At 36.5% G+C, this 27,587-nt stretch overlaps 1 protein-coding gene across 2 annotated transcripts in view; it reads left to right on the top strand.

The window, feature by feature from the left end:
• Window positions 1-27,587, top strand: part of LOC114054104 (transcription initiation factor TFIID subunit 4B-like) — a 184,533-nt gene that overhangs the window by 58,628 nt on the left and 98,318 nt on the right. The window contains exons 4-9 of one of the 2 annotated variants that reach the window (XM_027877218.1): window positions 1,889-2,050; window positions 2,172-2,294; window positions 5,270-5,359; window positions 8,672-9,415; window positions 20,621-20,756; window positions 21,689-21,794. In XM_027877218.1, the coding sequence (XP_027733019.1) occupies window positions 1,889-2,050; window positions 2,172-2,294; window positions 5,270-5,359; window positions 8,672-9,415; window positions 20,621-20,756; window positions 21,689-21,794 (1,361 nt within the window). The remainder of the gene's footprint in view (window positions 1-1,888; window positions 2,051-2,171; window positions 2,295-5,269; window positions 5,360-8,671; window positions 9,416-20,620; window positions 20,757-21,688; window positions 21,795-27,587) is intronic. The other variant, XM_027877217.1, reaches the window with a different exon arrangement.

Here is a 27,587-nt window from a genome sequence, read left to right on the forward strand (position 1 = left end):
GATCTCACTCCTCCACTTTATTTCTCATTGGAATTTTTTCCTTTTGTGTCTTTTGAATTTCATTATTGAGTTTTCTGTCTTCACTTTCCTTGTAGAATTTTAAACCTTCTGCTCATCGATCATAGAAAGCCATCTATCTTTTTATGGGTGAGGAGACTAAGGTAGAGAGTAGGAGAGAGAGGTTTAAATAACTTGCCCACGATGGTGCAGGTAGTAAGCATCCATTTTGGGTTTTGAATCCTTGTTTTCTGATTACAGAGTCAGTGTTCTTTCTCTCTGTAGCATTTTGCTTATGTTCTCTCCAAAGCTAGCTTGTTATCCAACTATGCCCAGGTTTGCTTTCCTCCATTATGAACACCTGGCTTAGCTGATAGCTGGATTCAGAAATGGGAGGGACATGAATTCAAGTTCGGTCTCTTACATTAATTAGCTAACTAACTAACTATACATATGAAAGACTCTAGGTGAGTCACATAGGTTGCGGATAGAGGTAGTATCCCAGCGTTTTGAAATTACGAGTCTAGACCAAAAAAAAAATCTTGAATAATACTAAGACATAGTGTTTAGTCGCATTTATTAAAACATTCCAATCATTTCTGCCCAAGCAACGAGTTTCTCCTTATTGGTGAGATTAAGGTCTAGAATAGTTGTTCCCCTTAACTTTTTATTTTTTTAAACCCGTAGAAGTATGACAATATTGAGGCAGACCAGCAAATTATTTGTTAGCTACTCTCTCATTAGTGAGAGAGCTCAAATTGATGTCCAGATAATTACAAATCTTCCTGTGTTAGGGTTCTTAACCTTTTATTGTGTCATAGACTCCTTTGACAGTTTTGTGAAACCTATGGACCCCTCCTCAGGAAAAAAAAATGTAAATTCATGGAACAAAATACACAGGATTAAAAAGTAAACCAATTTTATTGAAATACAGTTAATAAAAATATTTAAAAATAAAACAAGTTAATGGGCCCTGTGTTAAGAACCCCTGACATATAAAGAGAGAGAGGGAGAGAGAGAGAGTGCGCATTAAGACAAGGGCTTATTTTAGGGGACTTCTACTTAAATGTGTATGTGATAGTCTTTCAAAAAATAGGTTCCTTTCTCACAAACATTTATTAGTGCATATATAGTATGCTGTAGTTTTCTTAGATAGCTATGAATAACAAGGAATTTGAATAAATTTATTTTCCATGTTGAGGTTTCTTTAACTTGTTGATTGTTTTGGAATGAAATCCCCCTGAGGAGCATATTGTAAGAAATTTTAAATCCTGGTACATCTTTACAAACGTAGTTTCAGTGATCACATTAGAATTGCATGCCTTCTTTTTTTTTTTCCATATTCTACAACTTGGATGTTTCTGCACATAGTAAGCCTTTATATCTGATATTTTTGTTCTTATAAATGTAATGATTGTGTTTCCCTTTTCTGATATGCTTTTAAAAAAGAAACATGCTACCTAACATCAGTGTTTTTATATATTTACTTTGTCCTGCAGATGGTGCTAGAATCATGTCTCATTTCAGTTGAAGGGGGGAAAAATACTTCAGAATGAAATCAAATGAATGACATGGTTGAAATGATTCCTTTGTGTACTTAATTTAGAAATCTATATAAGAAATTGCTAATAAATGCATATTCAGTATGCTTTTATACTTAAGGAAAAAAAGCAGTATTTTTTTCATATCAAGCTATCTGTGTGTGTGTATGTGTGTGTGCGCGCCTATGCGCGCGACACACACACACAGACACAATATCAAGAATGCCCTGTAGCTTTTGGTAATGGTGATAGCATTCTAGTGATAGTTAAGGGTAGAGTGAGATACCACTCCCCATCATTATAGGAGAGTATTATTAGTGCCAAAATGTAATAGTTTTTTCTCTTTTCAGTCTGTGGCTGCACCGGCCAGTGTTGTTACTATTACCCCAGTAAAACCGTTGAATACTGTAACTCCTCTGAAGACTTCGGTCATTGGAACACCAGCAGCTCCCTTGCAAGAGAGCACCCAGAAAGTTGAGATCCCAGCAGCTGTACAGACTGGTATCTCTGTGGTAATACTTTACTTTGTGATTCTTGAAATGGTTTTCCTTGAATTCTGTCATCTGTTATCTAAAGATGAATGCCTGATACTCATTACAATGTATTTTCCTTTTTTTTTTTTTGCATAACTAGGAAATGCTAGAGAATGTAACAAAATGCAAAAACTTTCTTGCAATGTTGATAAAACTAGCATGTAGTGGTTCTCAGTCCCCAGAAATGGGGCAGAATGTGAAGAAGCTTGTGGAAAATCTGTTGGTAAGTTATTTCTTTTTTGGGGGGGGGAAGACATTCAGGGTTAAGTGACTTGCCCAGGGTCACACAGCAAGTGTCTGGGGCCTGATTTGAGCTTAGGTCCCCCTGACTCCAGGGCTGATGCTCTATCCTCTCTGTGGTAAGTTATTTCTAAAAAAAACCCTGCAAACTCTAAAACAAGTAGTGCCAACTTAATTTAGTATGACAGAAGTGATGTCAACTACCAAACAGAAAAAGGGAAACGGTATAATCATTATTTAAAGACTTCTGTTTGTTAAACGGTCTTGATAAGCTGAACTTTAATTATAGTTTGGGTCTTTAAAGCATTATAATCTTCTTTTAAAAAGAAATCTCAAGGTACGACTAGTTTGTATGTCATTTAACTCTAGAGGAAAATATTTCTCTATTGGTCTAAATATAGGCCTTACACACACACTCTCCACCCCACCCCCTAACCCTGCAAAAAAGTTAGGCCTATAGCTTACAACAACAGTGTCAAACTCAAATAGTAGCAGGATCCTTGTGGGCCTGCATATTGACTTCAAAAATGCAAATTAACATTATCTGTGTTGTATTGTATTTTTGTTTATTTTGTTACACATTTCCTAATTACATTTTAATCTAGTTTGGGTCCCACAGGAGTTTTGCTAGCCTCTCTGCAAGTTTGACACCTCTGGCTTACAAACAGTATTTATTTCAGTATAGATCTATGTGTTTTGCTTTCAAAACTTTTCATTTTAGTTATGTAAATTTTTATTCTAATTCAGTACCTAGTACTTTTCTTGGCAAATATTAGGTATTTAATAAGTGAATCAATATTGTTTGGGTGTGGGACCAGACCTGCATGCAAGGTCCTTTCCCTGAAGCAGATCATCTGTAACATAACAGTCTTAAGATAATTGATTTGGGAGCATTAAGGGATTAAGTAACTTGCCTATGGTTGCTCAAATGATGTAAGAGGTGAGAGCTGAATACAGGTCTTTCATGACTGGCCTTTACTCCGTCATGTTGCTTTTTTATTTGTAAAGGTGTGTTCCAGTACACATGAATGTATGTTGATATTGTATGTTAGGTTTTAATCCTTCAAAGGTCTGTGATTTAGTAGCTTTGGCTATTCTTTTTGTTCTATCAAGCTTTTATCGTGTCATTGTATGCCATTTTTATGTTTGGAAACACTTGATTTGACCTGTGGTATGTCAGCACTGGGTTACGTCATATATAATGAGTTGAGGGTGCAAAGCTTTCAGTATAGTTACAATAACAAATCACAAGAAAAATTTACAAGATCAGAGAGATCTAACTAGATCATTCTAGATTTGCAGAAAAATGTATGAGGAACGAGGCCTTTTCTTTTCCTTAGTTCCCTCTTTTTTGCCTCTCTTCCAGGTCTAATACTGAGAATTTCCTGGGATACTCCTGCTTAGGCTTTGCTGCTATGTTTATCACTAGATTGCTTTGGATACTCTTTCCACCACTACAGATGACAGCCCTTCCAGATGTTAGTAGATAGTCATTACAGGTCCCTGTGGCAAAAAAAGTTGATCCCCTTGTGACCAACATTTTGGTGATGAGCCACTTCAGACCAGCTCGCTGTTTCTCAGATGGTAGCTATAGAGTCTACCCCTCTGATCTTCTTTTCTTTCCAAGTCTTTCCAGCTTAATTGAGGAACTTGTGTTCTGCCTTTAAGAACACAGGATCCTATGTCATAATAAGGCATTGAAGTAGGAGAGTAGGGCATTTGAGATACAGAATACCACTCTTCCCCTTTACTGTTACTATTTTAACTAGCTTTAGGGTATTATTAACACAATGTATTTAAAATGAAGGATGATTTTGCTTTTTGGAGGTAAATATTCAAATATTTTGAGTTATTGAAATATATATAGGTGCTAACTGGTTTGTGGGATTTTCTTTTAAGTGGGGACCTGCTGAGGATTTTCCTTAAGAAGGAAGAGTATAGAAAGGAAGTCAGAATTGGTGGCATTTGAAGTGTACAACAATTTAGTCTCTACCTCCCTTTCTAGATGTGTTTTTTATTGTTGTTCTTATAGTCAACAAAACCCACATACTAGCAGTTTACCCAAACTAGACATGACAGATGTACCTTTCTACAGTTAGTCTTTATGTGCTCCATGTTTGAATGCACTTCTTTCCCTCTTAGTGTTCCTAGATTCGTGACTTATGTTAGATGCACCTATACCTTTTGTAATATTTTCCAGTTCTAAGTCTTCTTCCTTCTTGATCCCTTGTATTTACTTATGTCTACATTTCCTTAGTAGAATGTCAACTTAAATGCAAGGACCAAGCTGTTTTTGTCTTGTGTCCCCAGGGCCTAGCATAGTGCCTTGTACACAATAGGCACTTAATAAATGTTTAAATTGTGTGTGGTTTTTTTTTTGTTTGTTTGTTTTTTGGCCTAAACTCAAAGGATTTATATGGCTTGGTAAACAGATATAATTTTCAAGAATTTTTTCCCCTTGATTTACAGTTTGTATATTCTTTTAAATCCAGTGTGGGCCTGTCAAAATATATCTGTTAGTCTGATCTGAAATAGCATTCTCAAAAGATCTCCAGGATCTCAGAAAATGTAGTCTGGTCAACACAAGTTGTATTTGTATTTGTTTTTTCTTTTAATAGTCTTTTCTTCTCCCCCCCCTTAAGACTTGTGGGCTCTTCTTTTTTTCCTTTTAAATGACAGGTTTTTAGAATTGGTGGCATTGATTCTTATGCTAGGGAAATAATTATAGTTTTAGACCAGTCTATATACTTAACTCATTAGATTCTTAATTATTATTTGTATTGCTATAAAATGGCAGTATCTGCTTAGCCACAATTATTACTTGCAATTGAGACTTCGTTTTAGGTTATCGAAAGTTTCCTACAATTGAAAAGTATCTGTGTCTAGATGAATGTAAAATATATATTTTGGCAGTTCTTAAATTATTTTTTAACTAACAAAGCATTTCATTCTTCTCAGGATGCAAAAATTGAACCAGAGGAATTTACCAAAAAACTGTACATTGAACTCAAGTCCTCACCTCAACCGCATCTTGTCCCTTTTCTAAAGGTAAGTTTTTTGGGGAAAAGGGGAGAGAAGAAAGCTAGGCTGGAAAAGGGGGCAACTATATGATAAAATTATTATTTTTAATCTGAATAAGATTATGATTACTTTATTTTGAAGAAGGCAATAATAAAGATACTAGGGGGAACATTATGAAGTAGAATTTGAAGAAATAGAGCATGAAGTTCTCCTTGCTTTTTAGCTGGTTAAATTGGGGGAAAAATTGCCTTTATACACTTGAGAAGTGATCTAATCTATTTTAGTCAGGCCTTTTTCCTTTTCTGTAGTTTTTGCATTTAAAATTTTTCATGAGAAATAATATTTTGGACTTATATAGTATAAATATACTCTAATTTGTGTCACTTCTATAGGAACATCTATCAGAATGGTTTGTAGATTTAGAGACAATCCTCTCCCAGATGCCTCTGCCCTCAGTGACCACTGAGGTCATTTTCCTGTCTCACTAATTTGTTTGCTCCCAACCTTGCTTCTTATCTATCCTTAGGGCTGACTTAAGACAGGTTCTTCAATGGTACGATCGTCAGTTGTGTGGGAGGGTGGGAAGATGTGCCTAGGTACTTCAGGTCACTTTCTAGTCTACTTTGGTTTACCCTGTACTGTTCTCCTGAATTTCCCTTGTTGCTAATTTCTTTGAAATACCTCCCAGATAGTGGTTTTCTTCTGAAATGTAGATAAGTTGGGCTTCAGTCCTTTCTATTCAAAGACTTATTTAGTTTTTACTCGTTTAAAAGGAAGAAGGGGAAAGAGTGATAGGAGTGAATCATTAGGTATATTATGGATTAAAGATCTGAAGTCCTACCTGTTTCCCTATGTTAGCAGGACTAAAATTCTTTCTCTCACCCTGGTGCAAAAGACCTTTCCCCCTAACCTTCTAAGTTGACTTGGGCTGGAAAGTTGTTTCACTCTGACCTTTTGTGGGTTTTGCTGCCCTAGAAGTATTTAAAGGTATTTGGAAAGGTTTGGGAGCTTAGGCGAGTCCCTGCCTTTTCTCTGCCATCTTAGTTTCACCTCCTATTCCTGGAATTCTTAAAACAAAGAAAGGGATAATAAAGAAGAGGGAGACATCAGTTATCTAGCTCGAGAAAGTATCCCTTGGATTCACATTGTCAGGAGTCTTCAACCTGCCTTCTATAGTTCCCAATTTTCCTGTTGTCTTCATTCATTCATCCCTCTTGCCTCCACTCTTTTGGAACCTCTGCCAGGGAGACAGCAGCCAAGACCATCACCTTGGAGCTGGAGAGGAGTCCTCACTTATATATAGCTAGGCAGATGGGGAAAGGAGAGAAGAGGGAATCTCTGATCTCGGCATGGAGAGGGACTGGGGGTTATATTCCTGGCATCTTACGTCTGATGTCTGAATGTGTGTTGAGAGGTAGCATGGTGTAGTAGTGTATGTAGAGCGTGTATATATACATATGTCACATGTATATCATATATCATATGTCAACATGTGTTAAGAGGTAGCATGGTGGATTAGTATATATAGAGCGTGTGTATATAGTATGTATATGCTCAATCGAGAGAATCTGGATTCAAATCCCACCTCTGACACATACTGACTGGTTGACTCTGGGCAAGTCACTTAACCTCTTGGTTGCCCTAGTTAGCTCTAGTTAGTTACAGGTCCTAGTTTAGGATTGCATATAGTAGTTTGATTCTGCACTTCTGTTTTTTTTTTTTTTTTTGAGGCAGTTGAAGTTAAATGACTTACCCAGGGTCACACATTTAGCAAGTGTTTGAGGCTGGATTTGAACTCAGGTCCTCCTGACTCCACAGCCTGTGCTCTAATCACTGCACCACCTAGCTGCTCCTCTGTAGTACTGTTAATGTAGGAGTATATTTCAGATACATCATGGCTTAAAGTGATTTTGGGGAATTAGCATGAGAATCTAACCATCATCCAGAATGTTGTTTTTTGTTTTCTAAAAAGTGGGAAAAATTTTTTCAAGTTCTAAACACTTGATTTTAAAATAAATCTTTTGAATGTAACTCTTCCAACATCATCTCTCAGCTTTCTAGCAAACCATATTTGGCTGCATTGAGGACGTTTTCCTTACTTTTGTCTTTTTTGACTTTCCTTTACCTCAGTTAAATATGATTGCTTAATCTTCATTTTAGAGGGAAGAAGGAAGTCAGCAGTACAACATTCCTACAGTGGAAGAATGAAAATATTCTTCAGTGGTATAGCCTAGAAATATTTTTAAACTACTCTTTTGGCAAGAAAAAAATCATTTCTTCTTGTACCCATCAGCTTTTAGTTTTTATAAAAAATAAAATTTTTTATATCTTTTTTCATAACACCAAAATTTCTCCCAGTATCTATCCTCCACCTCCTTTTCCAGGGAGCCATTCCATATAACAGATAATCAGTTTTTAGATTTTAATGCAACATCCAAAAAGACTTAATTTCTGCCTTTACTTTCCAAAAGGAAGGTGAAACTATTTGGTAATGATCATCTGGCTTTCTTTGCATTCCTTTCTCTATTTTCATTTTACTTCTTAGAATTCAATTTTTAAATTCATGAATACTCTGGTCATTTTTTTTTAAAGCCCCAGTATAGATCTGGTTTGTGTATAACAGTGGTCCTTAAAGTTTTGGGGAATTTAGATGAGTGTTGTACATTTTAATTTTAACTTTGGTCCAAAGTATAATTAAATGTTTGCATATGTTGAAACAGTTTTTAATTATGTTTTTTAAAAGCACTAATTTCCTCACAGCTCTTAGAAAGGCTTACATTCTAGGATTGACAGTGTTTTTAATTAACATGCCACTGTTGAAGAAGGGACTAAATTTGATGACAGAAAATAATTTTGTCTGTAGAATTTGTTTGCTGAGGTTGAGTATGTGATAGGTTTTATGAGGCAGCTAGGTGGCACAGTGGATAGAGCACTTGGCCTGGAGTCAGGAATACCTGAGTTCAAATCGATCTTCAGGCAGTTACCATCTGTGTATCCATGGGCAAGTCACTTAACATCTCTCTCTGCCTTAGTTTCCTCATCACGTAAAATGGGGATAATAATAGCACCTACTTTCTAGGGTTATTGTGAGGATCAGAAGAAATAATAATTGTAAAGTGCTTCACACAATGCCTGGCACAAAGTAATTGATATATAAATGTTAGTTATTATTATTGTTTTACTTTAAAAAACAAACAGACATTTAGGGTTTTCAGAGATGTGGGAAAACAGGAGTTTGTGTGGTAAATAATAGTTCATAAATGCTATTTGCAGTTTTTTTAAAAAAATTGCTTGATTGTTTGCTTCTAAGTGATCAGGATTGAATTTTTCCATTTCTAGAAAAGTGTGACTGCCTTACGACAGCTAATGCCCAACTCCCAGAGCTTCATTGAGCAATGTGTTCAGCAAAGTCCTCCCCAGGTCGTCATTCCTACGTGTGCCGCTGTCACTCATCCCCCTCCTGTCGTGACCACAACTATTTCTTCAATCCACACGGAAAAGCCCCTCCTTGTTTCTGCAGCACCAACAGCAGGCACAGTCTCCATTCGGACCGCGAGTTCCATGGCCGGCCCTGGAGGCATTGGAGTTGTCGCCCTTCGCTCTGGAAGCCCCGTTACTGGAGCTGGAGGATCCACAATTGGCACTGTTGCTGTCCACCCTGTAAATCCGGCTTCTGTACCAGGGGGCGTGACTAACAAAGCTGTCACGCTCCATTCTGTAAGTTCAACCACCAGTCCAGCAGCAGTAACAGCTGGAACTGTCTTCCTTCAACCCGCAAAGCCTCTCATGACCTGTGGTGCTACCACAGTAGCAACTGTCTCACTTCAGCCTGAAAAACCCGTCGTCCCCAGGGCAGCAGTAACATTGTCACTTCCACCAACAAAACCCATTGTGACTTCTGGAGAAGTTGTGGGGCCATCCATTTCTCTTCCACCTTCAAAGCCAGTTGTGAATTCTGGAGTGGCCACATCTGCCTCTGTAAAGCCTGTCATCGGGCCCCCTATTCATATCAAACTTACACAGCCTGGCTCCTTCCTTTCACAACCAGCCAGTACTCCACAAACTCTGAAGGTCAAACAATTAGTGAGTAACTTTTTTTTCCCCTCTAACATAGTCATATTAATTTTGGGGGATTAAGTCCAGATATTTTGTTTTACTTTAGTCTTGGTAGTTGTAGAGGTTTCAGGGAAATAAAGGGGCTAGTAGAAAAAGGCTGTTTATTTGTTGATTGGTTTAATTAGTATGATTATTAATCTTGTGTTTATTTTACTAGTTGAAAGTTTTGTTGAGAGGATGTAAGTGTTGCTCTAGATTTTATGTGCAAGGAATTGTAGGAGCAATTGCCAGGGGCAGCTAGGTGGGATAGTCCATAAAGCACTGGGCCTGGAGTCAGGAAGACCTGAGTTCAAATCCAGCCTTGGACACTTACTAGCTGTGTGACCTCGGGGGAGTCACTTAACCTCTGTTTTGTCTCGGTTCCCTCATCTGTAAAATGGGGATAAGGATAGCACCTACCTTCCAGGGTTGTTGTGATGACCACATGAGATAATAATTGTTAAAGTATTTACTTAGCATAGTGCCTGGAGCATAGTAAGCACTATATAAATATTAGTTATTATTAAGGAATTGTAGAATACAGGCATATGAGTAAAAGGTTCTAGGTGTCAATATACAAACAGTGGCACTCTTATATAGTTATTTAAAGCAACCTAATGTAGATACGGAAATAGACTCACAGAGATTGGTTAAGTGGGAAGTGTCACACAGCTCAGTTTCAGGTTGTTTGACCCACCATACCATACTTCTGATCCCTAACTTAGACCATAATAGAGTTCTGTTTTTGAGACTGTAGGTTTTTAGTAACATCTTGCGGACTATTTTGCCAAGTTCTGTGCTGATACTGGGGTAGTAATATAGATAACCACATACCTATATCAGGTTTAGCCTAGTAGGAGAGTTAAGATGTGCACAAAAACCTCAGTGCAGAATGGGAAAGGGACAAATGAGGTGAGGAAGGAGGGAATTGTACTAAGTGTGGGAAGGTGAATAAGACAAAGTTACTGAGTTTTAGGGGCAGGTAGAATGATTCTATAGTCCACTTCCACACTTCAGGGACAACCAGTGAGTAGTGACGATTGTTTCTTGTCTTTAAAGCCTTGGATAAGTATATTAATCTCTACCTACCTCTTTTTGGGTCTGTCACTCCCTTGAATGGAAAACATTCATGACATGTCCCTGGGAAGGCCCAAGGTTAATTGCAAGAACAACTATATCACAGGGTTTTAGAGTTTCTAGGAATTATTAGATCCAACAGGACATAAATATATGAGATAAAATTGTCCCAAGGTAGGTGGCCTACCCTGAACAAAAGTAAAACTGCTATATACCCTTTATGGGTCATACTCAAGTTTGTGTATTTGTGAGTCTTTGGTCATTCCTGTCTGGAAAGAAAAAATAAAAACATTTATCATAATGTTTTGGCTTTTTTTGGTATACTTTATGGAAATTGTAACCAAGAAAGAGAATTTTGTCTAGTTAAATGGTGGAAAGTTCTTCCAATTCTTTGTATTCCTTTGACCATTCTTTAAAAGAATGTAAAATATATTAGTTTTTCTGAGAGTTTACTGTTTTTGTTTCAATTTCAGTTAACAAATTTGATTTTAGTATTATGTCTAGCTATTTAAAATAGATTGGCTATAAGAAAGGCTGCTGTGGCTAGTGGAGATGTGTTATAATTTGATTTCTAACAGAGTTACCTGAGGCATAGAATACTATAAACTATTTTGTATGGTAATGCCCCACAGAGAGGCATTTAGTACTCACAGAGCTGGAAGATTCTATCAAATAAAATCATTTTTAGATGACTTAAATTAGCATTACTCAAGTTAAGAAATGAATAATTAAAATCTGTTATGACTGAATTTGTAATAGAAGATAGTCTAATTTAATCTTGAGTCTAAGTAAAGGGTAAACATCCTAGTAGAAGCGTAGGGACTTTAAAACACTTGTGAGAAAGTATTTTAATGCAGAAGAAAGGGAATATGGCAGGTGATTACTAAGAATGTTAATGCCTCAGTTTAGCTTGTGCTCCCTCTACCCTTATATTCTGTCTCTTGACAATAGTACCAAGGGATGTATCATGATAGAAGACAAGGTTTTGTTAGGTTCAGTTCAACAGATCTTTAAGTGTCTACCGTGTACAGGTATTCTGCCAGGTGCCAAGGATACAAAATTGAGCAATGAACATAGTCCTTACCCTAAAGTAACTTACAATCTGAAGGGGGCAGCATATGGGTGGCAGTGAAAAGAATACAGTGTGGATACCTAATATTATGGTGGAAGCAAAGGAGAGACCTAAGTGCTGTGTGAAAATTTGATGAGTTAGAGAACTCATTCACTTGAGGATATTGAGAGATGGGGGTGGGAGTCAATGAAGATTTTATGAAAAAGTTGACATCTAAACAGCCTGGAAAGAAGAGAACATTTTTGACGGATGGAGTTGAGATGGGAGTGTATAGGGAATGATCTATATCAGCACACAGAAATGGGAGATGGAGGGCAATATTGGGTGACACTTAGCAGTCTGGTTTGGTTGGAAAGTTGGTTTTCAGGAAAGGGAGTTACATGAAAAAAGTTTTGAAAGGGAAACTAGAATTAGATTGTGGAGAGCCTTAAATGTCATTCTGGGGAGCTGGTATTTTACCCTTTTGCCACTAGGGAGACAATGAAAGCTTTCGAATGGACAAATGATGTAACCAGATATGTACCCTGTCAAAATTATTTTAGCATCTGTGTGAAGAATGGATTAGAAAGGAGCAGGATAGTGGCAGAAAGACTAGTTAGGAGGCTATTAGGAAAGAGATAACAAGGGTCGGAACTAAAGTAGTTGCCAGTGAGAGTGAAGATGACTGATATGTAAAGGAGATGGTATGGAAGTAGAAGCAGTCACGCCTCGCAGTTGGCGCGTTATATGTGAGTGGGTGAGAGACAAGGGTCAAAGATGACTGTGGTCTTGAGCCTTGGTGATTGGGGGAGAGTGGTGGTGCCATCAAAAAATTTGAAGATTTGGAAAAGACAGTTTTGGCGGGGAGTGGAGTTTAGTTTTAGACATAATGAATTTGAGAAGCCAGTGAGACAATGAAGGTAGAAGGTTTGGAATGTGTTTTAAACAATCTATTACCAATTAGTTATCTTTGAATTTATTTAAACCCTTTTTGACCTCACTTAGGTTTTCAGCTTGTGCCACTATTTGGGATATTAAGCCTTAAGTCATTCCTTCTGAGTAAAGGAAGACCTTTTATTTGTGCAAGAAAAATTTTTTTTAAATAAATTTTAAAGGGTGGCCCCTAGGAGTATACCAGTCCTCATATTTCACATTGCCTACCCTTCATGTTATCATGATATCATAAACTTTGACCATAATGCCCCTCAATTTTTGTCTTTCCACACTGAAATTTTTTTTCCTAATTTTTTTAATCTTCCCCCATATGTCACTTTCCGCATTCCCTTGATTATCATTTTGGTTGTTTTTTTCTGGGCCTGCTCTAGCTCTGTTTATTTCTACATTGAAGTGCATTGACCAGAACTTCATGGAATAGATGTACCATGGCTTTGTTCAAGGATAAGGTAATGTTTTCTGATGACATCTAATAGTATAGAAGTTCTTACTGTGAGAAGTGGTATGATTTCTTTGTAGATTCTACCATTCCCCTATATAGTTCCATAGGTGAGTTTTTATATGTCAAAAGAATAAATAACTGTTAGTATTCAGATTATTCATAAATAGAAAGATAGATGACACAAAATCTTTACTGTTGGTAAAATAGAGTATGATCCTTGTCAGGGTTATAAAATGAATCCTTAGAAAGGTAACATGGTGTACTGTCTTTGGAGTCAGGAAGACCTGGATTCAGATCCTTTCTGTGGCATGCATACACACATACACACACAGACACATACAGACACACACGTACAAGTTGTGTGACTGTAAGCACTTAACTTCTCTTTTAGTTGCCAGAGGCACCTCTCTTAAGACCAAGTTAGAGATGAGTTACAGATCTGCCCTGGTGGAGATAGTTTTCACGTAGCTAAAATCACAGGATCAGGACCCCCCCCCCCCCCAAAAGACAACAATTCAGAACTTCAGATATCCCTGATTTTGTCAGTGTGGGCATTCCTTCTACTGCTGCAGTTCATACAGCCTCTTTGTGACCTGGTAGACGATCCTAGAAAATTGCTGTGGCCAAAAATTTTTGGCCTATGTCTAATCTTATGTGATGAGCCTTAGACAGCATTAAAAACAAATTACAGGCCAATTTCTGTAATGACTATAGGCATAAAAATACCAAAGTACTAACAGTGCCATTAACATTACATTTTAAAATTCAACATGACCAAACAGGATTTATACCAGATATGCGTTGACCTTGAGCTAGGAGAGACCGCAAATGCCAAGTAGTCCACGTTTTCCCCCCACTCCCCCCAATTTTACACATGAGAAAGCTGAGGCCCAGAAAGGTTAATTGATGTCAGGTAATAAAGAATAGAGGTAGGATTTGAGGCCTCCTTATGGCAGAGCCAGTGCTTTTTCTGTTGGACTATGGTCTTGTTTCCCTAGGGGTTTTTGATAAAAATCTAGTACTCATTCATGCTAACATGACTGATAGAACAATAGAATAGGAACAAATAAATTTTTCCTTATCATGATAAAAACAATTTACTTGAGACCAAATTCCAGCATTTGTGAGATGGAAAAGCTTTTAGAAGTATTCCCACTAAAAATTCAAATTTTACCAGGTATCCATTTTTTTTTTTTTTTTTTTTTTACTACTACTGATCCAACAAACATCTGTTAAGTATCAGCTGCATCGAGGCACTCTGGATTCAGAAAAACAGTTCCTGCTCTCAGGAACCTTCCATTCTACTGAAGGAATAAAACATGTAAATAGACAAGTATGTACCTGATAATTCCAGAAGGAAAGAGAAAGCATTCACAATTAAGGTTATCATCTGGGTTTTTGTGGGAGATGGCATGTGAGCTAGCATTGAAAAAAGCTAGGGATTCTTAGAGGCAGAGTTGAGGTTAGAGCACTCTTTGGCATGGAAAACTGTGTGCAAAAGTATGGAGGTGAGAGATCCCATACCAAATTTCTGGAATTGCTTATAGGCCCCTTTGTCTGGAATGTAGAGTTGATGAAGGGGAGCAGTGTGTAGTCTTATCTAGAAAGACAAGTAAAAGTCATATTGTGAAAGACTTTGCATACTAAGCTGGTGTGTTTGTGTTTTCTCCTAGGGGATAGTAGAGAGACACTTTTTGACCATCAGAGTGACACGGTCAGTCTTGACCTTTAGGAAGATTATTTTGATAGTTGTATGGAAAACAGATTGGAGAGAGGAGAAACTAGAAGCCTGGGGACAAGTCAGGATGTTGTTGGAATTGTTAAGCTGGGAGGTGGGAGGGCGTGGGTAGGGCAAGGGGGCAGGTGGGTCATTCGAGGGAGAGATGTAGAGGGTAGAACCAACAAGACTCAGTAAACTTATTAGAGAGAGGGTTTGTAGGAGAGGGAAGAGTAGAGGATGATCAGTTTGAATCTGAGTGACTGAGGATGATGGTCACTTCAATAGAGGCGGACAAGTTAGGAAGAGGTAGTTTTAGAAGGGAAGGTAATGGTGAGTTCTGGGTTGGTTTTTTGTTGTTGTTTTTTAACATGTTGAGATGCCTAGGGGACATTTGATAAGATGTTGAATTGGTAGTTATGAATGTGGGATTTAATTTGATTTAGGATTAGAAATCCTAGCAATTTTAAGAAAAAAATTTGCAGGATCCACAATGCAAACAAAAAGGCCAAAATATTGTAATTTGTAGGTTATACTATAATTGGGAAAAAGGCACTGTCCTAAAAACAACAACAAAAAAAAACCCGGTTCCATAGCATAAAAGAAATCTACCAAAATTAGTAGTCATATGCTGAAGGTCATGAAAACAGCACATTTCCAGTGAAAAAAAATTAAATACTTAGGAATTAACTTTTTCAGACATACCTGTTATTTATAAAAACAACTATAGAACTATTTATAAATAGGGTCTAGTAGAAAGGATGCTGGGTTTGCAGTGAGAGAATCTGGGTTGAAATTCTGACTTCTTACTAACTTTGTGATATTGGCCAAGTCATTTAACTTCTGTTTCCCTCTTCTGTGGAATAAAGGAAGATTGGATTTGGTGTCTTAAGGCGCTTTCCAACTCTTAATCTTAGAAATCGTAGAACTCTGTGGGACTTGCCCTTTTTAGAAGTATCAAATCCCCTGATGATTGTTAACAGTAAGGTATGTAGTTTAGCCAATACTTTCACATTTCACCCCTTAGTGCCTTCAGAATTAATGGATAAAAATAGGTGATTGTTATGTGGGAGTTCTTGGCAGTCTCCTTATGTCTGGAAGTTTCCTTCTGACTGCTACTTGTACAAAATGATAATTTTCCTGTAAGTGAGCAAAAGATGAATTGTAATTTCACATACTCCCTTTTTGCCTGTGAATTTTCTTTAGTTTGTGTTTTTGATAATCTGGATTAATTGGCTCTATCATTCATAAGCTTTTTTTAAAAATAGATTTTCATTGATAAATTTTATTTTTGCATCAACTGGATTCCCTCATTCCTTTCCCTCCTCATGCCCCCACCCTGTTACTCTTTAGCTTTTACTTTTTTTTTTGGTAAGGCAATCAGGGCTAAGTGACTTGCCCAGGATCACACAGCTAGTAAATGTCAAGTGTCTGAGGCTGGATTTGAACTCAGGTCCTCCTGACTCCAAGGCCAGAGTTCTATCTACTGCACCAGCTAGCTACCCCTACTCTTAAGCTTTTAAAGAAAGAAAGTCCCCACACTTTTGCATTTTAGAACTAAAACCTGAGATTTTCAAAGTTAGCCCAAACAATTGCCTGGCTTTTACAGGGGCAGGGAAGCATTTTACATTTTGCAGGGTATACTCTGCCAGTCAGCAGGGATTTAAGTTTTCTTGTATTTAGTATTCACAGTCCAGTATGGCATTAATTGAAACTGATTTTTCACCTGTGTCTGGTAAACATGTTTGAAGATACAGAACAGTAAAATTGGCCTAAAAACAGCTACTTTTAGTCCAGCGTTTTAAAATAGTTCTATCCCAAATACCAGTTGCTATGTTATTTTTGGTGTCTCTTTTGGTTTTTCCGAATGAATTGCTAGTCAGCTGGCTTAATGAGCGTTATATTAAGCCATTTATATCAAGCAAAATATTGCTGTTTTTATGTTAATTTCTACCTTATGCTTAAGAGTCATGAGTTATTAACTTATGATCTTAATCAGTACTGACACAGAAATCAGATTAAATTGATATTTTAAGTATTTCAGGAATCCAGAATTTAAAAAAAAAATTGATGAACAAAACCCTATTTTCTCTTCCTTACATTCTTTCACAAGCCCTGATTGAAAGAACAAAAATCCTTGTAACAAATATGCATAATCAAACAATACAAATTCTTGAATTAGCCCTGTCTGAAAAGAATCTTTTATTCTACACCTTGAATCTATTACCTGTCAGGAGGTATGGGTGTCATGATTCATCATTAGTCTTCTGGAGTCATGATTGGTTATTGTCTTTCCAAGTTGTAAGAATTTTCTGTTTTTAGAAATGGTAATACATTTCAGCAACCACTACCACCAAAAGCAACATTCTGCCCCCTTCTGTGCTGTGCCTTCTTCTCCTCCCCCAATCTGGACCATTATGGAGCAGAACGAATATCTTCTCCAAAAAAAATTGTATTTTCTTGTTTGGTTGTTAGGCAGCATTTTTAGCCGATGCAATCATTATCTTTTTCTAAAACTTTAAGTTGAGTCTTTGCTATTGACTTTCTTGAAGGGTATCCTTGATTAATGGGAACATCTTCAGCATTTGAGTAGAGCTTAGCTGCTCAGTTCTCAATGAACTCTTTCTTCCCAGAGAGGTTGAAATAATGGAAAAGAAAATATCTTCAATTTGAAATGATGATGTTTATTAAATATTTTATATTTTCATGTTTCTAATTGTAATTTTCTAGCTATTTAATTTAGTTACTCATAAACAGAATACTCAGGTTTTAGATTATGTTGCCCACTGTCTGTCTCTGGTTATTCTTGTTTCCTTTTGTGTACTTCTCAGGGAGAATGAGAAAAGCGGTTCACTTTATCAGTTTTAAGGAAAGATTGGCAAGTTAGGGGCATGGTGATGGTGGCTGAAACTATTGGCCATAGTTAGGTTTTGGATGATCTGTCGATTTTGGTTATCCATGCAATTTCTGAGTGGTTTTTTTTTAAATTATTATTTGTAGGTTTTAATTATCCATGCAATTTTTGGGTACATGTAATGAAAAGCTACATAGAAACACATCTCTGGGTGTGGAAGCCTGGAATAAACATGAGATAATGATTTACAAATAGGTACTCTGTCCTAGCAGGCATTTGATTCTTTGTTTAGTGGGTTAGCCATGTATGCATCTCAGTCAGCAGCATTTCATACAGTCTTGGAGCTGGACCTTTTCAGTCATCTTTAACAACCACCGCTATATGTAGCATGAACTTAATCTACAATTTTTCTGCCCAGTGGTCATCCAGCTTTTGCTTGAAGACTCTAGGGATGTAGAGCTCACTCCTATTGAAAGAGCCTTTGTACTTTAGGTCTGGTCAGATTCTTAGGAAGTTTTCCCTTGTAGTCTCCTTTCAACTTCTTCTGTAATTTCTATTTTTTCCTAGTTCTGTCCCCTGGGACTAAGCACAAGACATGTAATTTTTCCCCTAACAATTTGAGATACTTTTATTTGGTGATTATGTTCCACCTTAAATCTTTTATCTAATCTTTCCTGTTGCCTTCAACTAAATCTTGTATGCAGAGGCACCTAGGAATAATTGTACACAAGTAGTTATCTGCCTAGAATGTAACATTGAGGGTACTTTAAAATTACTTGTCATAAATATCAATGAAATTACACTTATTAAGTACTAGTTACCATGTTCTAGGCACTATGCCACTGAAGTATTTTGTGAGGTCCATAATCATATTGAAGACTCAAAACATCCAGTGAGTGAATAGTAACATACAATGTTACTTCTTTATAATTGCTTTAAGGAAATGTGAGTAAAGATGTGAAGCTTTTAAGTTCTTAGTTATACTCTATATTCTCTTTGTGGAACTGGGTGAATTTTCTTTAATGGACCACAGTTTGCATTTCCAAAGGGTACTAACAGAAATAGTATTTTGACAATTATCTAAGACAAGTTGTGGAGCGGGTGCTAATATGCATTGGTAGAATAGGTTTCCGTACCAGGAATTTCCCATACTGATGAAATCACAAGTCTAGTCCAAAATAAGAAGCAAAAACTAACTTTGGTTTTAATATGGTGTGTTTACACGAAAGAATACAATACAGCACAGTACAGTATATATTTATTAAGTGCCTGCTATGTGCCAAATATTGTGTTTAGCGCTGAGGATACAAATAAGAAAGATAGTTGTGCCCTTGAGGAGCTTAGAGTCTAATGGGAGAAGACAACAACAAAGGGAAACTGAAAGGAGGGGGTAGAGAAGAAGGTACTAGGCATGGGGCATGGTGTTGGTGGAGTCAATGCAAGGAGCACAGCTGGTAGGAAGAGTTGACTGGGCTTCTGATCCCTCTTTAAAATGGAAGCCAGAGGGGGAGTTTTTTCTTCCATCAGAATGACACAGGTTGTTGAGGGAACCAGTGAACTCAAGCTGATGATGACTTCAACCAGGGCAGGGGAGGGGTTAGGGAAGATAGTGATGAACTCAAATAAACCCTAATGTACCATCTCACAGTATTAATTTTGATTGGTAGGTGTGTAGATCTTATTATACCCATTGTCTCGGGGAAGGGAAGGAACATTGTGATCTGAGCTTCCTCCCTTTCTCCCACCCACACTGGACGTGCAATATTGAGCAGTGGAGAAGCTTTAACCTGCTGTTTTTCCGATGTGGGATGGCTTGCCCTCCCCAGGCATTATACTGGTCCTGCACTCACGAGGGCTCATGATGTTGGTGCTGGACTTACAGGGGGGCACGTGATTGACTGAACTCATACTCCCAACAGCCTTGGCCTTCCTCAACAGCGGCAGGAGGCTGCATGACTGATTTGCTACCAGGCCTAGCCTACCCGGAGTTTCTAAAGTCACTTGGCTAACTAAATGGTGATTTAGCTTTTCTAGCTTTCCATCTACAGCTTTGTTAATTTTTTGCAGACCTTTAGACATATCATGAAATCAATTTAAAAAAATTAAAATGGCATAATGCTAAGATAAATGAAGCATAGACCCCTTGAGACAGCAGTAACCATGATTACTAGTCCTCAAATGGTTATGGTTGTGACCTTAAACTATATATTATAATTTCCTTTATAATGGCAGTGCTTGTTATGAACTCTGGTTGCTATAAGGGACTGTTTGATTATAAAAGTGTTGATTTTTTTTTAATGTCATGGATGTGACTATTCAAGACTAGTCAAGATTGTGAAGGACAAGCCAAGAAAGTACTATATTTAATGGAAAACTGAGTTTAATTTTTGCTCTTTTACATGAGAAGTTCATCTTTTATTAAAATAAGAATTATAGTCAGTCAATTGTACACTCTAGGCAAAGAATTGTATCCTATTTTCTGTGTGTATGTCTGTGTCTGTCCGTCTGTTTCTTTTCCTCTGACTTTCTTTGTCTCTGTATGTGTATCAGTCTCTCTCTCTACAAATATATGTATGTATATGTCATCTTCTGTTTTAACCTTAAAAACTGATCCTGCTAGTCTATATCTTTGCACTGCAAATGGAATCTTTTTTTTTTTTTTAAACTGACCAAATGTTTATGAAATCAAACCTTGAAAGTTGAAAGCTGTCCCTGAAACTTAAATTCAGTGTCAGACAATTCTAGTTCAGCTATTAGAGGTAGTACAGGATGAAGTGTGGATTACTGATGTCTTACAGAACCTTGGGACTCTTAATTATTTTTGTTAGAAATAAATTTAAATGATAGAGAGGTTTTTTTGTTATGTCAAAGTGAAAGTATATTTGAAATTTCATGAGCACAGTATGCTGTTAAAACTGAAAACTTCCCCTGTATTGCCCAAAGATTAGTCAAATGAACATGTTCTCTCTTTATAGGTAGCTTGTTCATTTTAATTTAGTTTTGGTGATTGTAATGTGAATTTTTTCCCCTGTGGCTTGTCTTTTTTTTCCCCTTGCCTTTTCTTAAAAACAAAAAAAACAGTAGTTTATTATTTCCAGGTAGTACAGCAGCCTTCTGGAGGCATTGTCAAACAAGTGACTGCCCTACCACATTCCTCAGCCCTGACCATTCAGAAATCTGGACAAAAGAGGATGCCCTTGAACACACTAATACAGACAAATCAATTTCCTACAGGTAGGGTTTCTTTGGCATTTTGCAGTTTGGATTTGGGACATCTTTGGGCAGCGGGATGGTGGTGATATATCTTTGCTTTTTCCTTTTATCTAACAAGGAGAGATAGAAAGGAGTAGGATTTGAGCATGCTGTTTTGTCTTTGCAGTAAATCGCAATGTAATGTTATAGCATATTGGAGATCAATAGAGAGGTAGAAGTTCCCATGTATTAATACCATTTGGTTGCATTTTGTCCACTATTATTGGGGGAGGGAGGAGAGTGTATGCACTCACACATGTGTGGGTGTATGGCTTCAGGTGATGTTTATTCTGGCACTGGAAAAAATAAATTAGTGAAAAAGTAATTATTCTTACTTAGAAAGTTATAGTGCTAGAAAAGTATTCTTCATTTGTTTGGAGCCAGCAAAAGTGAGATTTTCGCAATCATGAATTGTAAGAAGGTATAATGTTTTCCAAAAATATGTTGTGGTCTGACTAGCCTTTGTGTAGGGTTCTATATTGTCAGTATAGCTTCAAGTACTGATGTAACTATTTAACCAGTTTAAAAAAAAAAAAAACAACTCAGATGAAACTTTGAAACTTTAATTCTGTGACATAAATGTAAAAAAATCAAATTCACTTCTTAGGGCTAAGACAGGATGAAGTGTGGGTTAGTCATGTTTTTCACAGATTGAAAAGAATCATAGCCTGTATATAACTAAAATAATTGTGTTAAGGGAAACATGGATCTCCTTAAACAGTATTGGGAGTTTAATCTTGAATAGAGAGTAAAATGTAAATTCATTGTTATATTCTAGTTTAAATGGACATGATTAGTTCTTTGTCAGCTTAAAATTGTCTTTGATTGAACAATAGGTGAAATAATCATCTTGAATTTTTCCTATTGTGGCATGTTTGTGTATATGTGTTGGGTGTATTTTTTTTTCCTCCCAGCTTCCATTCTAAAGCAAATTACCCTGCCAGGAAATAAAATTCTGTCGCTTCAAGCACCTCCTGTTCAGAAAAACAAAATAAAAGAGAACGGAACAACATCCTTCAGGTAAAGAAAATAAATAGCTAGAACTTCATGTGGCATAAGGAATGCTCTCAACAAGAAATAGACAGGTTACAGATAGAAAGAATAACACTTAAATAAAATATATACTTTAAACTGCTTGGTTTAAACTGTCTTTTTTGGCAAACTATAACCCATAATGATAGAAAAGAAGAAATATTTGCCTGCAAATTTATAATTGGCCTTTAACTTTATAAGAAAGCTTGAACTAACTTGAACTCTGTGTGTGTGTGTGCGTGCGTGTGTGTGTGTGTGTGCGTGTGTGTGCGTGTGTGTGTATTAAGTGTTGACTATGTGCCAGGCACTGTAGTAAACACTCGAACAATTTAAAAAAATTGGAAGGAAAGTTAATGTTTTCATTCATTTGGAAATCAGAATGAATGAAATATCTTTAAAAATTAGCTTAAATTTTTAATCTGGATTGAGCCATTGAATTCTTTTTCAGTTTAGATATCACTGAACATTGAAATTGACTGGTGGCCTTCAGAAATTCAAGGTGAAGGCAGGAATTATTGACTTAAGTTTTAATTATGGATTCTGTCACAAAACCTGGCTTATAGCTGAAGTTGTACCTAACCTTCCATCCTTAGCAGACCATTAACCTTCAAAAGTAGACATTCTGTTGGTTTATCATAAAAATGGAGAACAGGTAAATGGAAAGGTTTGTGATTACTCTCATTTGCCAGTTTGTTAAATTTATGGCTAAAATGTACAAAGAAATGATAATACCCAACATTTTTTAGAATGTTTATTATTTATCTGGATTCTTAAGAAATGTTTTCCTTACAAGATCTTTGCTTATGTTATAAATGAGAGTTGTCTGCTGTTGCCTTTTCTTGCTTTTCAATAGCATTTAATTAGAGGTTGCAGTCTATTAAACTTCAGAAGACTATATGGTGAAGCAAACCAGAGAATTATCTAGTGAAACAAATATTGTCATTTCCCTTAGGTTATGGTAATTTAAACTTCCATTTTAAAGGCATTGTCACTTAAAAATATGATATATAATACCCTTATGGGGCTTTCCATTTATAATGTGTTTGAAATGTTTTATATACTTAATATTGTAGCAGTGGTACAGTACAGGGCCTTGTAAAAAGTCTTCTGATACCAGTGTTTTGATAGCATTGTTATTTATGTGTTTGCATTTATCTTTCTAATCCTTTGTTGTTTAGTCAAGTCTTTGATGAGAGTTAGACTTCTCTTGTACTTCTGTTGATGTTTTTTAAGGTCATCTATATACAATGATTCCCCTACCATATCAAAAGCAAAAAAAAAAAAAGAAGTATTTTCTCATTAAGCTTGACTGATTTAAATGCAGGCCTTATTACAGTGAGGAGGTAGATATATTTGTTTGTTCTAGACAGATAAACTGCTCATCATTCTTTATATGACTTTTGTTTTCTATCTCTACACCATCAAATAGGCCATTTCTCAGACTCTTTATTATGCTCAAATCATTGATCTCTCTACCTCTCATGTCATCAATTCAACGAATTCTGCCCTGAGAATGATGCTACTTGACTATAACCAGTACAAACCCCAGCAATTCCCTGTCTAGACACTAGTTACCAGTTCTTTTTTTAAAATAAATTTTATTGATAAAATAAATTTTTGAAGTGAACTTTTATTGCTATATCACCTAAATTTACCCCTCTATCCCACTTTCTTCTCCCTAAGAGTTATCCAAAGATGTTTTTGAAAAAGAGGAGGCAAGATAGTTAATAAAACTGATGAATACATTGGAAAAATCTGGTAGTATACAGTGTTCCAGACATGTGGACCCTTTTCTCCCTCTCCCCCATCCCCCCCTTCAAAGGAGCTAGTGGAGTTACCTTTTGTAGCTCTTTTTTTGAAGTCAAATTTGTTCTTTAAAATTATCAGCATTTGTTTTATGTTTTTTTTTTTCCTATTGACTGTATCGTACTCCTTGTGTGTATGTGTGGATTTTTCCCCTAGCTCTGCTTATTTCACATTGCATTAGTTAATGGGAGTCTTTCCATGTTTCTCTGTGTTCATCATGTTTGTCATTTTTTACAGTACAGTAACATTCCATTACATTCATGTTCCACAGTTTATTTACCTGTTTTCCAATTAATGAAACATGTACTTCGTTTCCAGTTCTTTCTGTCATAAAAAGTGCTAATATAAATATTTTGGTATAAATGGAGTCTTTTTTTTTTTCGTGGCATAACAGTAGAATGTCAGCGGGTACATACGAACATTTTAGTAATTTTCTTTACGTAATGCTCAATTGCTTTCAGCTCCGCCAACTGTACATTATAGTAGGTGTCTTTCCACAACCCTTCCAAGATCTCCTGTTCCCATCTTTTGTCATCTTTCCCTATTTCCTAGGCATTAGGTGAAACCCTGGGAGGGGGGAGGTTCATTCATTCTTCTCATCTAGCGTATTCTTCTATACAATTTTAAATTGTTTACAATTCTTTAAAAAAAATTCTTTATTCATATGCTTTGAACACTTCTCTGTTAGAGAAGAGTTTTGGTCTTATATATTTCTGTGTCTGCATATCTTTATTCCAAACCCTACCAAAGATATTTGTTACAAAGATTTTTCCATCTGACTGCTTCCCTTCTTATATTGGATGTGTTAGTTTTGTTGATGCAGAAGACTTTCAATTTTATATGACCAAAATGACTTATTTTATCTTTTATAATTGCCTCTGTTCCTTCTTTGGTTAAGAATTTATCTCTCATTCATAGCTGTGAAAGGTATTTATTTGATATGCTTCTCCTCTAGATTTTTCATAGTTTCATCTTTAGTACTCTTTATTATTAATATTCTTTAATATCATTTTAACAAAATAAATACTATTTTAATATTCATATCTTTTTTGAATATATTGTGGAATTAGGGTATAAGTTAAGGGTCTACGCTTGATTTCTTCCAGACCATTTTCTATTTTTTCCAGTCATTGTTTCTTGCTTTGGTAATTGATACCAAGTTTCCTGTGATTTATCTAATCATGCTATGGCTATGGGCACTGTGGAGATGTTGTAGATTTATGATTTTTGAGGCTAATCAAAATAATTATGAAATATAGATGTATCTTGCTTTATGAAGTATATTCAGGAAAATGTGTGTTAAACTTGTTTTTCACTTAATTTTAAAGATTTTCAATCTTAATTATTAATCTTTAGTCACTTTTTAGTTTTCTCAGGCTTCTGTCAAGTAGTTAATGATCTGTCAAAAATTTAGTTGTACTAGGGGATCAATAGTTTGGTAAAGGCTGGTACGAATTGTTTTTCATGTATCTTTGAGCCTAAAGATTTTACATTAAAGTGGTGGCATGTGGGGAAAAAATCAAAATTGAAGGTTTAACTAGTGTTTGTTTGGTAATTTAGCTTTCTTCAGTCGTTATTTGTACATTTCAATGTTGTATAACTCAGTGACTTTTGTTAAAGATTGTTTCTTTGAAAGAAGGTATGTATCCTTTAGGAAACAAATTTCGCTTTTAAAATTCTTTATATATTTTTACCCATCATATATAATGATCAAGCTTTTATGTGTCTACTCTGTCCCAGGCCCCATGCTGCAGATACAAATACAAAGAATAAAGTGGTCTCTACTTGCAAGAAGTGTGATTATATTCTGATGGTACGGACAGCAGATACTTATATAATACCGAATGAATGTAAAGAGATAGACAAGTATAAATACTAAGTAGCCAAATACAAGGTATTTTAGGAGGGAAGTCACTAACACTCAGGGGAGGGGGGGAAACCGAAAAGGTTTCGCACGGAAGATGGCTCTTGGGCTGTGAAAGATCCAGAATTCCCCTGGCCAGGGAACCTTGTTCCTCCTCTGTAACTGTGGAGTGTTCTTTTGATACCAAAGAAAAAGGTCAAGGAGCTCAAGATTGATTACAGGTAGTAGTTTAATCAGTCATTATAAATACTTACAAACAAAGGTGGTCTTCAATCTGGGGCAGTAGCCAGACAAGTTCATTGGATCCCTGCAAAGAATCCCCAAAATCCCCATGGTAATTATAGAAAACAGATAAAGGCAAGAAGAACTAGAAAGTGCATCACTACTGATTAGTGGATATTTTTGGTTTTCTGCTTAGTAATGAGCTTGAGAGTTAAGCCAAAATTATGCCCAAACATAAATTTGTATATAGATCATATACTGGTCACATATGGGTTACAATATTCTTGTTTTGGCTTTCATAGGGCATAGTTTAAGTTTTGACTCAGTGTCTAAAATATAATTTTGTAGCTAAGTTATAATTATAAACAAGTCATCATGTCCAGGCTTCCACCTGTCACACAGTTTACATTTTTATGGCTTTTCACTTATTACTATGTTTTAGGGCTTTTTCCCAATCAGGACCCCACAGGCTGCCTATTAAAATGAGGGCATCATTGGAATGGAAGGGAGTGCATTCCAGCCATGAAGGCAGCCAGTGCAAAAGGCATGAAAGATAAGATGTAGAGTATTGTTTGAAGAACTAGTTTGAAGACTAGTTTGACTGTATTGCAGTGTGGTAGGAGGTGTGATATCCCAGCAGGTCTTCAAAGATAGATTGGAGCCAGGTTGTCAAGAGTTTTAGAAACTAAACAGAGGAGTTTTTATTTTATCTTGGAAGCAGTAATGATCACAGCACTTGTAATGTAGGGGATAGATAGAAGTAGAAATTTGAGGCTGGGAGACAAATTAGGAGACTTTTGCATTGATATAGACAGTGGTAATGGGGACCTGAAGGTGGTAACTGTGTGAGTGGAGGGGTGATGTTGGGTGCTAGAGATGCTATAGAGCTGGAAACAGCGAGATTTCACAACTAAATGGATAGCCATTGTCCTAAACAACAAAATTTTTTTACATATATCATAATGTAACCAAAGGAAGCTAAGTTATCTCCCACTCAGCATTTCTTGAACCTTAAATTTTAAGTTTTTCCCACATGGTAACATTCTGATGTAAAATCTTTGGGCTCAGAGACTTACCAGGAATGATTTATGGATAAATAAAGTGAATGAATAAAGCGTTTAGTAAATTTACCATAGTTGAAGTACTGTACTAAGTGCTGATGATACAGGAAAAAAAAGGGGGGGGAGCAGATCCCTGCTCTCAAGGAGCTCACATTCTAATGGGGAAGACCATACATGTGGAAGGTTTCAACTGATGGAAGGATCCTGTGGTCCTTAAGGCCTAGTGGCAAAACAGATGACATTGTCTCTTCTTTATTGTCATTTCTGCTGATAAAATTATATTAGTTTCTGGTGTTGATCCATTTAACCATAGCAAAAACTTTAGTGACAAAGAACTCCTTTTTTTTCATTGGTTACATGGGTTGAACAAAAAGGTTACCAACCCTAGAAGCTGAAAGGAGAGTGGTGCCCTTGACAGAAAGATGTAGGGAAATATGGAAGAAGGATGGATGAGGGGAGGAGAAAGATAAAGGGTTTTTGGACATGTTGATTTTGAAATGACTCCAGGCCATGCAGTTTGAAATTTCCAGTAGGTGGTGATGATGTGGGATTATAGATAAAAAAAAATTTGATGTTTAGATAAGTTGAAGTATCATCCTGGGAGTGTCAGACTTGTGATTTAATGGGAGAACTTAGGACTTCTAAGACTGGATTTTTACCTACTGCCTTTGTGGCAATAGTTGGGCCTTGTTATCAGCTCCTCATTCAGTGCTAGTGAGCCATTTAATGTGTAACCAGGCCTTTATGTATCATTTAGATATGAAGACAGGAATCAGATTTGAGCCTTGAGCTGCTGCTGGTACTCCTTGTGACTGCTGTTTGCAGTCC

Source organism: Vombatus ursinus, unplaced genomic scaffold (assembly GCF_900497805.2).
Source record: "Vombatus ursinus unplaced genomic scaffold, bare-nosed wombat genome assembly UNPS02014812.1, whole genome shotgun sequence".
Taxonomy (NCBI): Eukaryota; Metazoa; Chordata; class Mammalia; order Diprotodontia; family Vombatidae; genus Vombatus; species Vombatus ursinus.